The sequence below is a fragment of the Protomyctophum parallelum genome (genome assembly GCF_964188405.1).
Source record: "Protomyctophum parallelum genome assembly, chromosome: 3".
Classification (NCBI taxonomy): domain Eukaryota; kingdom Metazoa; phylum Chordata; class Actinopteri; order Myctophiformes; family Myctophidae; genus Protomyctophum; species Protomyctophum parallelum.
Window position 1 is genome coordinate 54258133 of NC_139698.1, and position 15286 is coordinate 54273418.

At 42.5% G+C, this 15286-nt stretch overlaps 1 protein-coding gene across 6 annotated transcripts in view; it reads left to right on the forward strand.

Annotated features, from left to right (window-relative positions):
- The first annotated feature begins 5840 nt into the window (after nucleotides 1-5840).
- Nucleotides 5841-15286, forward strand: part of map7d1a (MAP7 domain containing 1a) — a 60545-nt gene continuing 51099 nt past the window's right edge. For 3 of the 6 annotated variants that reach the window (XM_083761462.1, XM_083761464.1, XM_083761467.1), the window contains exon 1: nucleotides 5841-6205. In XM_083761462.1, coding sequence (XP_083617588.1) covers nucleotides 6139-6205 — 67 coding nt within the window. In that variant the 5' untranslated portion in view covers nucleotides 5841-6138. The remainder of the gene's footprint in view (nucleotides 6206-15286) is intronic. The other 3 variants (XM_083761465.1, XM_083761463.1, XM_083761466.1) reach the window with 1 other exon arrangement.

A 15286-nucleotide genomic window follows, 5' to 3' on the forward strand; every position in this document is an offset into this window, starting at 1 on the left:
TACTTTACAAATCCCAAATGGGCTCAAAGAAAGAGGAAGCTCAGGCTGCAGAGAGCTTTCTGTCCTAGTGTGGCTCGCATTTCTGCTGCGGTGTATCAGTTGCTTCGAGGCCTCTGGTACGGGCTACTCTTTATCTCTCTGTTAATCTTTTTAAGGTGTATCCTGTGCTTTCCAGTTTCTTTGTTTGACGCCCCCTGTGTTGTTGAATTTTTTACTGATACAATCACACCCTCTCAGTTGCAGTAACGTATGTATTGTACTACTAACCTATTCCCAAAGTTCTGCATTAACTCACTTCCTTGTCACTGAAAACAATCAGTGACGTGTGTGTGTGTGTGTGTGTGTGTGTGTGTGTGTGTGTGTGTGTGTGTGTGTGTGTGTGTGTGTGTGTGTGTGTGTGTGTGTGTGTGTGTGTGTGTGTGTGTGTGTGTGTGTGTGTGTGACTATGTGTGGGTGTGGGAATTTGTGTGCATGCGTGTGCGCATGTGATGGAGAAGTATAGGCATATGAGGGTCTCTCCCTCAGTGTATTTCTGTGTACATTTGAGTCTGCGTGCGTGTGTGCATGTCAGGTGGTTCTTGTGATGAGTGCAGCTGCAGCTTGTGAGGGAGTGGTAAGGGGCGAGGTGGGGGTCCCCTGTCCTCTTGTGTACAGTTGCCTCTCACTTGTGGATAGCTAATGGAAATGACAGATTCACAGGTCGCCTGCATAATCGAGACCCATAGAAAATGAACCCTGCACAATAACGAGTCAGTAGTTATAGAATGCACTTGATTAAATCTGTCAACGGTTCTCCAGTGATATATACTGTACATCAAAGATACCGCTAATAGAGACCCACCAGTATATGTTCCTCCTATCTGCCTCCTCCTTGGTTTGGTTTGAATGGCTCATTAGGGTTGTACGTCACAGCGCTGTTTCCAAATGAGTAGCCTACATGCCTCGGCAGTTAAGCTGTTATTCCTGGGCCTTTCATTTTGCAGATTGCACAAGGAAATAAAGATGCTGGATGCCAGTTCTGTACCAAAATGTACCCTTAGCATGAAAATATGACATGAATCAGATTATGCCAGAATAGTACTCCATATGTAATTTACGGACAGTGTTGCATGGCATGTTTAGTGTTTTCCCCACCCCTTTTCCTTTCCTTTGTCTTTTTTATGGTTTTATTAAGCTGCCATCGTCATTATTTACTTATTATTATCATCACTGCAAGATGTAACCTTGACGTTTCATTACATTATATGTAATGAAAAAAAGCCTTTTGTTTTAATGCCCCAACCACTTGGAATATGACCTATACAGCTTAAACTAAAGATATGTTCTCTCATAACACATGGCCACTTAACGTTTTTGATTGCAGATCTACCCACAAGTGTCTGCAACTGCTTTTGTATTATTATTATTATTATATTTTTTAATTGTACTATGGTGTATCGTGACGACATTGCAAATGAGGGCAACATCAATGTCTTTTGAGAATAAATAAAGGTTTAAATGAATGAATCAATTAATTTATAAGCCCCCAATTTCAGGCTACCGGGGTGGCAGAATGCAGGTCTCTCAGACGTTGCCAGCCAATATAATGGCACATTATGGCAAATGTCCACAAATGGCATGGTAAAAAGACTAGTTAAGGTCCAAGACTACGTTTGAGTAAAGGTACTTCGAGGGGTACGGATTACACAAGAAACAAACATAAAGACACGAACAGAACATAAACAGAGCGTGAACTTGATTAAACAGCGATAAACCAATACTTTAAGGGCGGACACGTGACCTTGGCAGGGGACAAGTCCCCTGCGTCCTCCCATGATTGACGCCCATGTCTGTGAATACTGGTAAGTCTGTCACTTGACTTCCACTATTAAATGTTGATAACTGCATGACACTCACCACCCCAGCGATGATGTGTTCACACCACTGATGTCAGGCAAGCTAGGCAAGCGATACCGATGTATCAAAAGACACACACAAGCAGACTATGGAACAGGTTCCACCTGTCAACCATCAGGCTGTTGAACAAGTGTTGAGCCTTGTTGTCATGTAAGTCTTTTAACATTCACGTGTTGCTTATGCTCTTGAAGGCAGAAGGCCACTGTTGCAGCCAGGTGATGTTAATGTCTCCTTTGTGTACCAAAACGCTCGCCCCAAAACACAGTCATCCCAGGGCAAATCCGGTCAGGTGGTATTCATCTGGTATTCATATATATAACTCACATTATTCCTAAACGTAACCTCAGTTAAACCCAGAACATATTTCTAACCTTATCCTCAGTAAAACAATGGGGGCGAGCGTCTTTTTGGAGCAAGCCTTCCGGCTACCCCAATGATCTAATCGTACTCCTGATCTTCTCGATAAGGTGAGGGCTTTGCATCATGCACTGAGCATGTAACAAGCTTACTGTCATCAAGGTTATATATTGGACCGGCATATTTCGGCGTGTGTGTGTGTGTGCGTGTGTGTGTGTGTGTGTGTGTGTGTGTGTGTGCGTGTGCGTGTGCGTGTGCGTGTGTGTGTGTGTGTGTGTGCGCGTGCGCGCTAACTTGTGTACACAGCAGTTCATGTGTTTGAGGGGCTTAGCCCAGAAAACAACAGGGCGGATATTTGAAGGAGAGATGAAAGGAGGTGGGAGTGGAGTGAATTCACAAAACATTATATAAATGGGTATATCTGCAAGATCCTTGAAAAACCTTTATTTCAGGAGTGCACATTGTGCTTTGATGTGTAATGGATGGTTTCATGAACTTTCCATGCACTCTCTTTTTCTCTGCACTCTGCAAAATGCGGTTCTATCAAGCATGTAGCGGTTGTCTTGCAAAATACATCCTCGTATTGCTTGGAATTTATACAATGACAGCCCAGTAAGAGTGTGAAGATTTAGATTTACCCGAGCATTCGTCCCAAGTTACCCAGGTAATTTGTTGTTGCTCATTATCCAACCAAGGCCTGGCATATCAGTCCAAGTCTGATGCAGCTGTGCTCGAGGATGGATACTGAGGGCAACACAACCATGAATAAGCAGTTTAATATTACCATCAACTTGGAACTGCTCCTGTGAATGAACCTTTTTTTCCCTCTGCGATGGAGGGAGTTGACTGTGCAGCCATTCTTTGAACTGTCAAAGGTCACTGTTTTCTGTTTTGGTTCCTTCATCATAGCAGCATCCATATAAACAGCCAGTCTCCACAGCTGTGAATTTTAATAAACCACCTGCAGCAACCGTGCTTGGCAGCCAAGTGTCATCAATGTTTATACAATTTAGGCATTTAGCGGATGCTCTTAACCAGAGGTACCAAGTGCCAAGAAAACAATTCACTTCTACAAAGCAAACAGGATAACAGGTAAACCTCAAACTTACAGTATATTCAGGTTATAAGTAAGGTGGGGGGGTTGTCATTCCAGAGCTTGAGAGTTCCTTCAGCAGCAGCATCGCTCACACGGAAGGGTTGATTTTACTTAATTGTATGATGCGTGTCGCACACTGTAAATAGCTGACCTACAAGCCCACAACACGTCACGACATGATGTGTGGTAAGCTTGTAGGCCTGCTATTTTTATGTGAGACACCTGCATACAGTTCACCCCCAGCAGCAGAACATAGGCTATGAGTGTTTCGGCCCACACTCCCACAGGCCTTCCTCGCCGTGAAAAAACACCTGCATGCAAGCCTGACTGTGACACTTGAGCTTGTGCTGATTGCACGGATGCTACACTCACGCACACAAAAAAGGTTTTTCCTTGCTGCATTGAAAAATACATATAGGAGCAAGGATGACCACATGGCCTGGTTTGGACCAGGTTTAAGCCTGCATGCGTATAATAAATGTGTAGGGATGCTTTTTTTTTTGGTGGGTTCAGTGCGTTAGGAATAATACGACCTTAGTTTACACTGATTGGTCACTTACTGTCTTATCCCTAGAGGGCTGATATGGCATCTGACCAATTATGATGAATGGCCTTAGTTATTACCCTCTCATTTCCTTCATCACCTCCTCACCCAGGACATTTATTTTTTTATTGCAATTGCTTATCTGCCAAAATTATCATTATTGTTTTAAAACCTTCTTGTCAAAAATACATTTTGTGGTCAATGGTAAATAATAATAATAAAAATAAACAATCTAAGATTCTGTCAATAATAAACTCATTCTCAGCTTTTGTATTCACATGCAATCAACTGCTCCAACCTACCTCCCTCCTATCCCCTCTCTTTTCAGACACACACACACACGCACACACACACACACACACACACACACACACACACACACACACACACACACACACACACACACACACACACACACACACACTCTCTTGAGGGGTCCCCAACCCCCATGTTCTTCAGCCACCACTTTTCCATTCCAGTTGCAGTGACAGGTGGCTCTTGGGGTTTTTACTAACAGGACTCAACAGCTGCACAAAAGAACCCAACTGGGGTCTTTTTGGGGGGACGGGATGTCCCTTCTCAAGCGTGCCGATTAGCCCCCACCCCCTCTCCTCCTAGCAGATGCTGTCGGAGATCCACAGGTGGTAGATGGTATATCACTTGCAGTTCAAATATTATGTAACTTTAAGTATAATAATAACTTTTATTTGTGACACACTTTATATTTGACTCAAATCTCAGTAAAAGTACAACCAATGCAGTGTTCATTTAACTCCCAGGTTTGTACAAATGGATTCACAAATGGATAAATGAACAACTTTGCTGTGTGTGTATCTCTCCATTTTCTTCTTCCTTCTTTTACATTGAATCCTTGTAAATCACTTCATGACATTTGGAATAATAACTTTATCCCAACTCAAACATTCATAGAGTTAATTTAGTACAATCTGGTACATCAGTGAAACCAATGCTGAAACACATGTGAAAACAGGCTGACATGAAACCACATACAGTAGTTTTCTATATAGCTTGCAATTACATGCAGATCATTCAGATCATTATTTACCCAAGGCAATTGTTCAATTTAAGTGTGCCTCAACTTAATCCAAAAAACACAGAGGTGTCTGAGGCCATAAGTAGTAAGTACCAGTACCAGTGTACCACCATCCTGCACACCTTATAGTCCTTTAAGCAGCCACGTGTGTTTAGACATTTTGATGATAAGCCTAATTAAAAGAGATGATGCTGGGCCAATGTCTTCCCCCCCCATCTATATCCCCCTTTGCTGTCATAATACTGTAAAAATCTATTTAAAAAAAAAAAAGCCAAAATCAAAAAATATCTAAAAGAGATGATGCTGCTTTCTCCCATGCATTGTCCAAGGTTAGGGTTTCTTTGTTGTGTCTGTCTGTCTGTCTGTCTGTCTGTCTGTCTGTCTGTCTACTAGTGTCTAGTCAAAAACTTTAGACTACACTCGTGTGAACTGTGAAATGAGCATTGTATTTTTCAAGGCGAATGGACCAAATGGTGAATTATGTGGTTATTTTATTGGGTGGGTGAATATTAATACTTCATATTTTATACATTTTTCATGTAGCTGTGAGCTGCTGTCAAATATGCAGCCTGACGGAATGTATCGGCTACACATGACACCGCCACATGAAACATAAATATTATGATCAGAGAGAGGATAGTCCACAATAACAGTAACAACACCCCCGTGCCCTGTAATGGTACAGTCCGATTCAGAGGCCGGCGAGGGACCATACGTGAGCGTAGCGCGCCGCCCGGTGCCGCGCTCCGGAAACAGCCGATCTACAAGCTCACACAGCGCCGCAAGAGTGGCTCCGTGTGAGCTTGTAGATCGGCTACTTTCGGGCGCGCGACAACGATGCAGGCGTTCAGCATCAGCTGTTGTGTGTGCCGGAGTGTAAGTTCAGTTCATCCACTCAGTCACTCACAGTCACTCCTCCCCCACGATTCCCCAAATTCCCTCTCACACCATTCTCCCGACTTCTTTCAGGAATTGACGCAACAACGGGCGGGTTCGTTCACTAGTAGTACCGGTTGTTTAAATTGTCTTTTTTTTTTAATTTGTCGTCGATTTTTGTAGACGTCCACTCCACGGTGACTTTGCAGTGGGACGGGTGGTGCGTTTGGGGCAGGTCAGCGAGAAGTTTTCCCCTCCTGCCTGAGGAATGAGAGGACTGTCGCCCAGCAGAACCGCATGATTGAATGAGCAACAATGGAAAGCAATAATAAGGATATCATCGGTACTGGCGTGGAAGACAAGGCTGGACCCGAAGCAACATGTAAGTATTTTGATCAATTGATTTACAACCAGCATTACTTGAAGACCTGTCGTTTTTTACAAGTTATTGTTCGAGTCGCTGTCTTTATAGTGTAAACTTATGACCTTTTTTCATGTAAGCGTTGCAAAATGCAACCATTTAACATAATTACTATCTCTAGTAATTCAAATTTAGTGGATGGGTTTCATAAGCAATGTTGCTTATCCAAGTCTTTTCCACATTGGGCAAAATATTACCATTTCGGGTTTAGAAGCGTTATCTGTGTGCAGTGGCTGATTTGAGTTTAGCCAAAACACGAATAGATAGATCATTGAATATTGCGATATATTGTTCCATAGAAGCAGTCGTAGACGTTACCAGATGTTGTCCATAAGCTCTTTCATCATCCACTGGGTCAAATTTTAATCCACATGACAAAGACTACTTGTCAATATTTGCAGCCTTTAGCATGACAATGCCATTGACAATTATTACGTTGATTACTGCCTATTGTTGCCTACTACACGGTTCTCATTTGTCTCGGAGAATCATTTACGGAACCAATAGGATGGTGATAAAACACACATCGCTAAGTGAGGTAATCTGATTGATCCCATCCCCCTCATCATGGTTAACCTATGATGACTAACGCTATGCATTCATTCACACCAGCGGTTTCCTGAACGACGGACTGTACATGCGTCAAACGAGTGATGCATGATTCACCCCAAACCTGTTTCCCAAATGCAGACAGATTTTCCTAGCCACAGGTGCCATTGGCTTCTTGAAACTGGTGCAGAGATGCACCAGTGGCAGTGAAACGAGACGCTCATAACTGGGCATGCATCAAGGGAAATTCACATGCATTTGCAAACTGCATGTGTGATTGATCATACTTCAATTTTCATCTTGGAACCCAATGATGATTTCAAGCCTGCAGTGCTCATTGAAATGATGAAATCCATGATATTTTAGTAGGGATGGTCTCCATAGGACTATAGGAGACATTTTCTTATTTATGATAATTTTGAAGAGATGGTCCCCATAGAGAAAAAGGAATTTACGTATGATAATTTTTTAAAGAGATCGACTCCATCTACCTGTGAGAATAATGTATTGTACGGTAAGCTGCTCTGCTAGACGGACATGTTTGAACATCTATGCCTACCTACCATTGTGCATTGATACACTGTCCGGTACTGGAAATAGAAGGACGCCCGGGACGGCAACGCGACGGTCACACACAATGTGATGTCCTCTCTTGGGGACAACAGAAAACTTCCTTCCTGCTGACGGGGGGTTTAGGGGTGGGCTGCTGGCTCCATGTCAAAGGGGAAGACAACAGAGCTCCTTCCAACCCTATAGTTATGGGAACATTGTTCAGTGAGACTGACTTAAATCTGCTCTCTACTGTATGAAGCACACTGTGTGTGTGTACACACTGTCATGGTCATGGGTCTAGGAGCCAGGCGTCATCAATCTCATGGTCTATGACTCATGACAGAAGAACTATTCTAAGGAATCAAGTTAGTCTTGTTTGAAGTATGTCTGTCACTTACAGCTGACTATGATGACATGATGGTAACCAGTGCTAAAAATAATAATAAAAAAAAAATGTTGCAACCAGACCTCGACAAAGGATGCCACAATTTCAATCTCTGTTGCATAACATGAGCAAGTTGAGTGACATTATTGTCTATGTTGTTGTCACTGTGCCATTACATGCAGGTTTTTCTTTTCTTTACTGTATGTCTCTGAACAAAATTACAGAAAATATGTCATGTGAAGTGAAGGCTTTATAGCTCTGCAGTTAACAACTGCAATGGAACTTACTTTATGGCCCATTTCCTACTTTCCTATTGTGTCCCTCCTTGGCGTCCATGTCTGCTGAAATACGAGATTTGTAAGTTTGAGAGTTATAAGTTAGATGTGACTGTCAATATTAATTATATAATCTCCCAAATGCACACCTTATTTACCTTACCTGTTAGGCCACCAACCATCATAGCAGCAGCTAGCAGGTATACAGGTTAGTCTAGATAAGGCGCACAAAGTAGCAGCACAACGGACATGAGAAGAAGGTAGTCCACATAAGGCAGAAACTTCACAGGTAAAAAGCAAGTTTTAATTCTCTTTGCTTTCTCATGCATATTATATTACAAATTAAAGTTATGAAACTGTTGTGCTATATCGTGAAATATTGGCACTAGGGCCTCAGAATTCTCTCAGTGGTAATATCTCACAGTTTACAGTAGCATGATGTTGAGTGTAGGGCTGTAGGCAGGCATGCAAACTTGTCTCCTTTCGTCAAATTTTGCTATTTTGAATCTAAAATCGGTCAAGGGACAGACAGGACATACTGTTAGACCCCTGTCAGGCCTTGCTCCTGCTCTGGAATCCTTCTCGCCTTTTCTTCACCACTACCTAGTTTGCATGCTTGCATTTATTGTTTAAATGTAAAACTACATTTCAAATTCCTTTTTTTCTCCGCTCTTTTTGTGGCTTTTGTCAGTTTTGTGCCTTTTTATTGATAGTACAGACTACAGTATAGAGAGGGGTGACACGCAGAAAAGATAGTCGGGCTCGGAAATCAAACCCACAACACACTGTCAGGCTTTAGAGCCTATATGTGGTATGCACCTTAACCGCTCGGCCAGCGGTGCCCCGATTTTAATAATTTCTTCCATTTCAAAACACTTAAGCACCAACCTCACCATTGTACTTTTCTGTGGTTCTGGATCACATAGAGCTACTGTACACTACTACTGTAACAGTTTGGTTGGATCTGTCCTTGTCGAACCAGAGGCCCTTAGAGTGGAGCTGAAGAAAGTCTGGCTGGGCATTGTGGAATTCTGCCCCGTCAGGACTTTTGAAGACCATGTTCTAATCCTCCTTTTCTTTAAATTTGCATTCAGGCATTCTCCTCTCTGAGCTCTCCGTTCCGCTACTCATCCTGTGTGTGTCCTTGCTGTCGGGACTCTACTCTTTCATCTGCTCTGTTAACCTGATAATCTGAGGCCAGCCCTCTCGGATGAATAAAGTATAATTTTGCCTGTATGGATGGCCATTTGTCTGGCAAACTCTTTGTGAAATATAGTTGGTAAGGTAAGCTGTCTAAAATGAAGGATGCACAGATGCAATGGAACATATTGGCTTAATGCTGATTGTACAAATTGTACAAAGTCCTTTCACTGTGTCAAAATTGGCTATATGTTACACTACACAGTGAAAGGACTTTGTACAATTTGTACAATCAGCATTACATTTACAATCAGCATTAAATTAACACCATGGACCTAGCTGTATAGGCTATTCCCTTCTCAAGATTCTTTCAGTGTGACCTGAACAGGATGAATACAAGTGAATATGACAGGTGACTGGTTAACACATTCTGACCTGAGATCAGATTCATAACGAGGTTTCCGCTGGACACACACTGGTCTGATTAACCCATTCTGACCTGAGATCAGATTCTAAAAAATGTCAGTCGCTCTTCGATTTTTCAAAAATAGCAGACCTACAAGCTCGTAGCGCGCCACTCGGTGGCGCGCTATGAGCTTGTAGATCTGCTATTTTTCAATAGCTAAAGCATAACATGATGCCGACACCAAAATGGGTGCCCGGTCAGAATGGGTTAATGTGACAGTTGGTAAGGTACAGTGTTTACACATGCATGGGTTTGGTCTATACATATTGTCTTGAGTAAATGTCACTTGCATTGCTCCATCTTCAGTGTTTCATTAGCCTCTTGTCTTGTAGTAGTGAAGCTATGCTTTCAAAACACATCTTACTTTGTTGAATACCATAAGCTTTTTTGAAGCAACATAATTCTTACCTGACTGTTTATTCTTCTTAATGGCATTGTTTCATAGTGTTACCTAAAGTAAGCTATTAAAGTCATTATATTAATTTAAATCATTATTTTCTTTATGCTGTTATCATGCCGTGCATGATCCTGAGTGTCTTTAGTAAGCCAATGCAAGCTGCTTCACCCTGGCTTGTGCAGGCATAGACACATTGAGCATTTAAGAGCTTAAGCAGACTGACGGGTCGTCTTCTATTTAGTAACACAAGGAGAAACCACCAGCCCAGACTGCCAAGCATGCAGTGAATGGGATCAGCCAGCTACTCTTGAGCCCCTGGAGCTCTCGCATAATTGTTGGAGATGTGCACCGGTGTACCCCTTTTTTGGGGGACAAAGTTGCATGGTGTCTTTACAAATTGGTAGTGGCCAGAAACTCGGAGTCCTCCTCGATTAATTGGCTTATTACAGGCACAGTTGTCTACTCGGCTGTAGAAAACAATGTTTTGTGTAGCATGTATTATTATATTATCTATCTATGGTGTGATTCAAGGCTTATTGGTTTCGGCATGAAATATGAGTGGTTGAGTAGGCTGAATTTAAATACAGTATTCCCATGCCTGCTTTCAAGATCAAAGCAGCTGCCCCAGAAATGTACACTTGGGCTGAGCTTGCAGCAGTACAAAATAGGTACATCTACAAGTGCAACATTAATTTCACTGCAAATGTACTGAAAGAGTGAGGCAGGAAAGTGATTATTTAGAGATAAAATCAATCATTTCCCCTCAATGTTCAGGTTGATTCTCTTTTGGCACAGTGAATAGTATTATTTATATTCATTACATTACTACACATGATGCAGAGAGAATACCTCCTACATCTAGGCTACATGCCTTAAGCATGTTAATCCCTTTAGAATAATTTGGGAATTGCATGCTTGACCAAAGGGATTATTAGACAATTCCCAAATCCTCCAAAAAACATTAGAATAGGCCTAAATAGCAATACTGTAACTGGAGATGGTATTAATACTTTGCCACCCCCTTTTTCAAAATGTAATTATAGTGTGCAGACTGCAGATTTAAGCTACTATACTACAGATGCTTGTATTTTGTGACTGTTGTTTAATTATTAGCTCATGCTAATGAAATGGGATGATTCTCATTTGCCTCATGTTCAGAGATGTTCAAAGCCCACATGCAGCACATTTATATCGTGGGAAGTGAGTTGGACAGGAAATAAAAGTGGGAAAGATATAAGTCAATTCACACAAGTGACAGAAGTCATGCCAGCAACGCTGTGCTGTTTGAAGACTAGACTATGGTGTTGAGGCTGCAGTGGTCTTGCGGTAGTAACAATGAGTGGGTGGGAATTCCTTATTGTGGCATAGGGGGGCCTTGTGCTGTGCCTGTATACAGTATGTGCAGCCTCCTGTGTGTGGGTGTGTGTGGACAATGCTCATGTGTATGGGCCAGGGAGAGTGTTTATTTTTGTACTCTTATCTTTCTCTCAGTGGAAGAGATTAAAGGACAGTACCGGTATCAATACAGACCATTGTCTATTCACAACTTTGGTAGCCTGGGGTCCACCTATGCTTTCTATGGCATTAATTAGAGCAGAGAGAAAGAGGAGTGTGTGTGTGTGTACGTGTGTGCGTCAATTTAACAAAGGTGCAGACGATCAGAAATCAGCAGAGAGTGATCAACGTTTGCGTTACTCTATGCCGAATTGAAGTGGACTCGGTCCCAGACTTTTTTCCCTAGCCTGTAGCCTAAAAACCGAGGCTACAACTTTGGCAATATATTGTGCATACTGCATTAGATCTCATCCTGCATGCTCATACTGTTGACTTGTGTAGCTGTAGCCCAAATGCCATTAGTGATATGCTGTTGTTTGGACATGATAATCACGTCCTTAGTCGTGATTCAAGGTGACGGTCCACTGCGGACCGGGACATTCACATCATTAATAATCATTCACACAACTCTGTCACTGAACAGAAGTGTTGCGTGGCTCAGAACTGTTGTGGGCTATTAGAAGCCTTGCTAGGAGTGAGGATGACGTCAACAGTACTCAGCTGCTGTAAATCACTTATCTCTCACTAGGGAAACAGAGGATGCTCTCCAGTCTCCGTCTCCAGTACTCTGGAAATACAAATAGTGGGAAAAGCCTGTCCCAACGAGCACTCAAAAGCAGTCTGTCTGCAGTAATTTCCCTGGTTCAATAGCTGCAGAGGAGTTGTTTTTGAGGGTCGCTAGCCCCTCTATTATTCAGCTTAGTGTAGATTTCCGTCTTACACAAACATAAAATTCCTATTGACAATGAATGGAGAATTTACGTCATATGTGTCTGAGCAAATCGGTATTTTTGTCCTTCGACAAAGGTCGGTGGAACATCTTGTCAGGGCTGCACAGGAGTTGAAATGCAATGGGGTGGTGGAAATCTGACTAAATGCAGTATATAGCAAAGCCACAAGCTGTCTCACAAATCACCCTTCACGTTCAAAACATGGGTGTATGAGACCCCTTATAACATTAATTTAGAAAGCTTCAACTCTGCCTTGGCTTGACCTGTATGCCCTTGATTGTCTCCACCAGGCCGAAGGCATGGGGCGAGAGTATGTTTTGTGTCCGTCCGTGTGTGTGTCCGTCCGTCCGTCCGTCCGTCCGTCCGTCTGTGTACAGCTAATCTCTGGCACTGTTATCCCGGTCAATGCACACACACTCCCTGGATGCCAACGATGAACCTCTGCCCCAAATTTTCAAGAACGGCCTGTTATAGCGCCACCAGGAGGCTGACTTTTGAAAAACACTTTTTTATATTACTCCTCCAGATTCAGTCCAAAAATCCCGCAAATCGTTACACACTATCTCTATAGTCATGTGTTCAAGATGGATCTGTCCGATATTTCATATTCCATCCTAATTGGCTAACATTGGCTTTCAAAGTATGCAGCCAGGATTGGCCCGTTTTTAACCAAAAGCCTCAAATCATGAATGCAGCGTGTAATTTACGTGAAATCTTTCACATACTTTCCTACTAGGTTGAGGAATATATCCCCCTTTTCACAATGGCCTGTTATATTGCCAACAACAGGTGGATTTTTGCAAAACACATTTTTGTAACAAAATGCCTCAAATCATCCAATTGCCATCCAAGGCGTTTGGGCCTTTTCACATTGGCCTATTATAGCGCCATCAGGAGACCACAACCTGACCTGCCCTGGTGGAGACCTGTGCCCCGAGGGGCACTTTTTCTAGTTGTCTTTCTTTTAGCCCTCCTGGGCTGAGGGCTCATGCTGTGGTGGTGTGCCCTAATTTCATTACCAAACGACTGTGGTGCCCTTTCTGCCTGGGCAGTAAGGACACAGGGAGGGAACAGGGAACTCATGCTTACAACACCGTGACTGCTTCCTGCCACCTCCACTGAGTCTGTAACTATCCCCAGTCTGGTCCTCCTGCAAAACTCGGTCACAACTCATTTGCTAATATTAGACATAGACCCCGTTCAGCTAAGGGCACAGTTTCGTTCACACCTTGACCTGCCAGCCAGTGCTCTCCTTGCAAAAGGGTCCATCTATATCCAATAGCATTTTGACAACTCTTGTGATTAAAGGGCCTGTCCGCATAAATTCTCAGAACAATCTTCTCTGGTCAATAAATGTACAGGTTAATAATATTTCTCCATGTTTCTCCGTTATCGCTAAATGAGCTTTACAGGACATTTTTCCTTTACTCTGTCTTTGGCCTCATTTCGTCCATATCAATAAATTATGCATACATTTGAGACTCCAGAATATAATTGGCGGGATGGGCAGTGGTTTTGGCTTATGGCAGACTCTGTAGAGCGCTTGCAGCTTGTTTTGATCCAATCAACGTCCCTGCATATTTCATCATTTATTTAGTGAGGCTCTGATTGGCATTTTGTATGTGATGTCGTGTCGCACCTCTGAATGCTAGTCTGAAGGTGTAAAATGGAGATATGCAGACATATGGGTATTTAAGGATCAAGCCATTATTTCACATTAGATGCTAGATTTCCTCCTGTTGTTTCTGTTGTTGTCAGGTGTTGCAAAGGAGTTTGAAATTAAACATTTGCCTAACCTTGTGGTTAGTTGTGTTCTTGTGGAACATACAATTGGATCTCAAGCCAGCAGAAAAGAGAACACCTAAATGTGGGGTGAAGACATTCAGAACCAAAACACGTAAGGGTGTTTTAGGCTTAGTTTTGCCGGTATTGCACACTGAAAATAGCCAATCTACAAGCTCACATGTTGCAGTGCACAACCAAGTATAAATCAGCCAAGGGTATAATGAGGGCTGTTGGACTTAATGGCATGGTGAATGTTCACAAGATTGGTACTGAGAGAGAGCTGATGTTTGCTCAAAGCAATGGTTCTGAAAATGACTACTGTACACTGGAATTAAACAACCTCATGTAGTGCACACACACACACACACACACACACACACACACACACACACACACACACACACACACACACACACACACACACACACACACACACACACACACACACACACACAGTAGAACAAATGACAGCGGTCTCCATGTATGTATGTATGAGATATAGTACAGAGGTGTGTTGAGAGGTTGCTGAGATTTTCAATGAAATATATATTGAATCATATCTAATTTGTACATGAGGCCCAGGCTATATCAACCTCATCACAACTCTGTTTCCTTTTCCCTCATATCACATTCTCTTCCCACTCACAGAACTAGAGCTAAAAATGGCAGATGTACAAGTTCACAAGTCACAACGCGACGTATTCTGAGCTTAGGTTATACATTGGGTATTTTTAAGTGGTGCAACCACTTCTACATCCAGCAATGTCCGTGTACCTGTGTACCTGTTTGTGATGTGTGTACCTGTGTGAGCACGAGTGGTGTGCGCATGCGTGAAATTGGAACAAGAGAAGTATGTGACATGGCTGCCACCTGCTGGACGCAAACGATACAGAGAAGAAATTGGAACGATACAGAGAAGAAATTGGAACGATACAAATTGGAACGATACAGAGAACCAATAGACGGGAGTTGCACCACTTGGTTCACACTGGTGTGATTTTAAAAAATATACTAGTTAAATGTTCTCAAGTGGAAACATCAATAATATAAGATGTGCATTGTTTAATACAATTGTAGAGCCATATGGAATCCGTGTTAACGGAATCGCGGACTGAATCGCGGAAATGACCAATAAAAACGGAATTGGAATAAAACGCGGAATATTGCGGAATTGGGCTGAAATTCAGTTTTCGGGAGAAAATGGAACA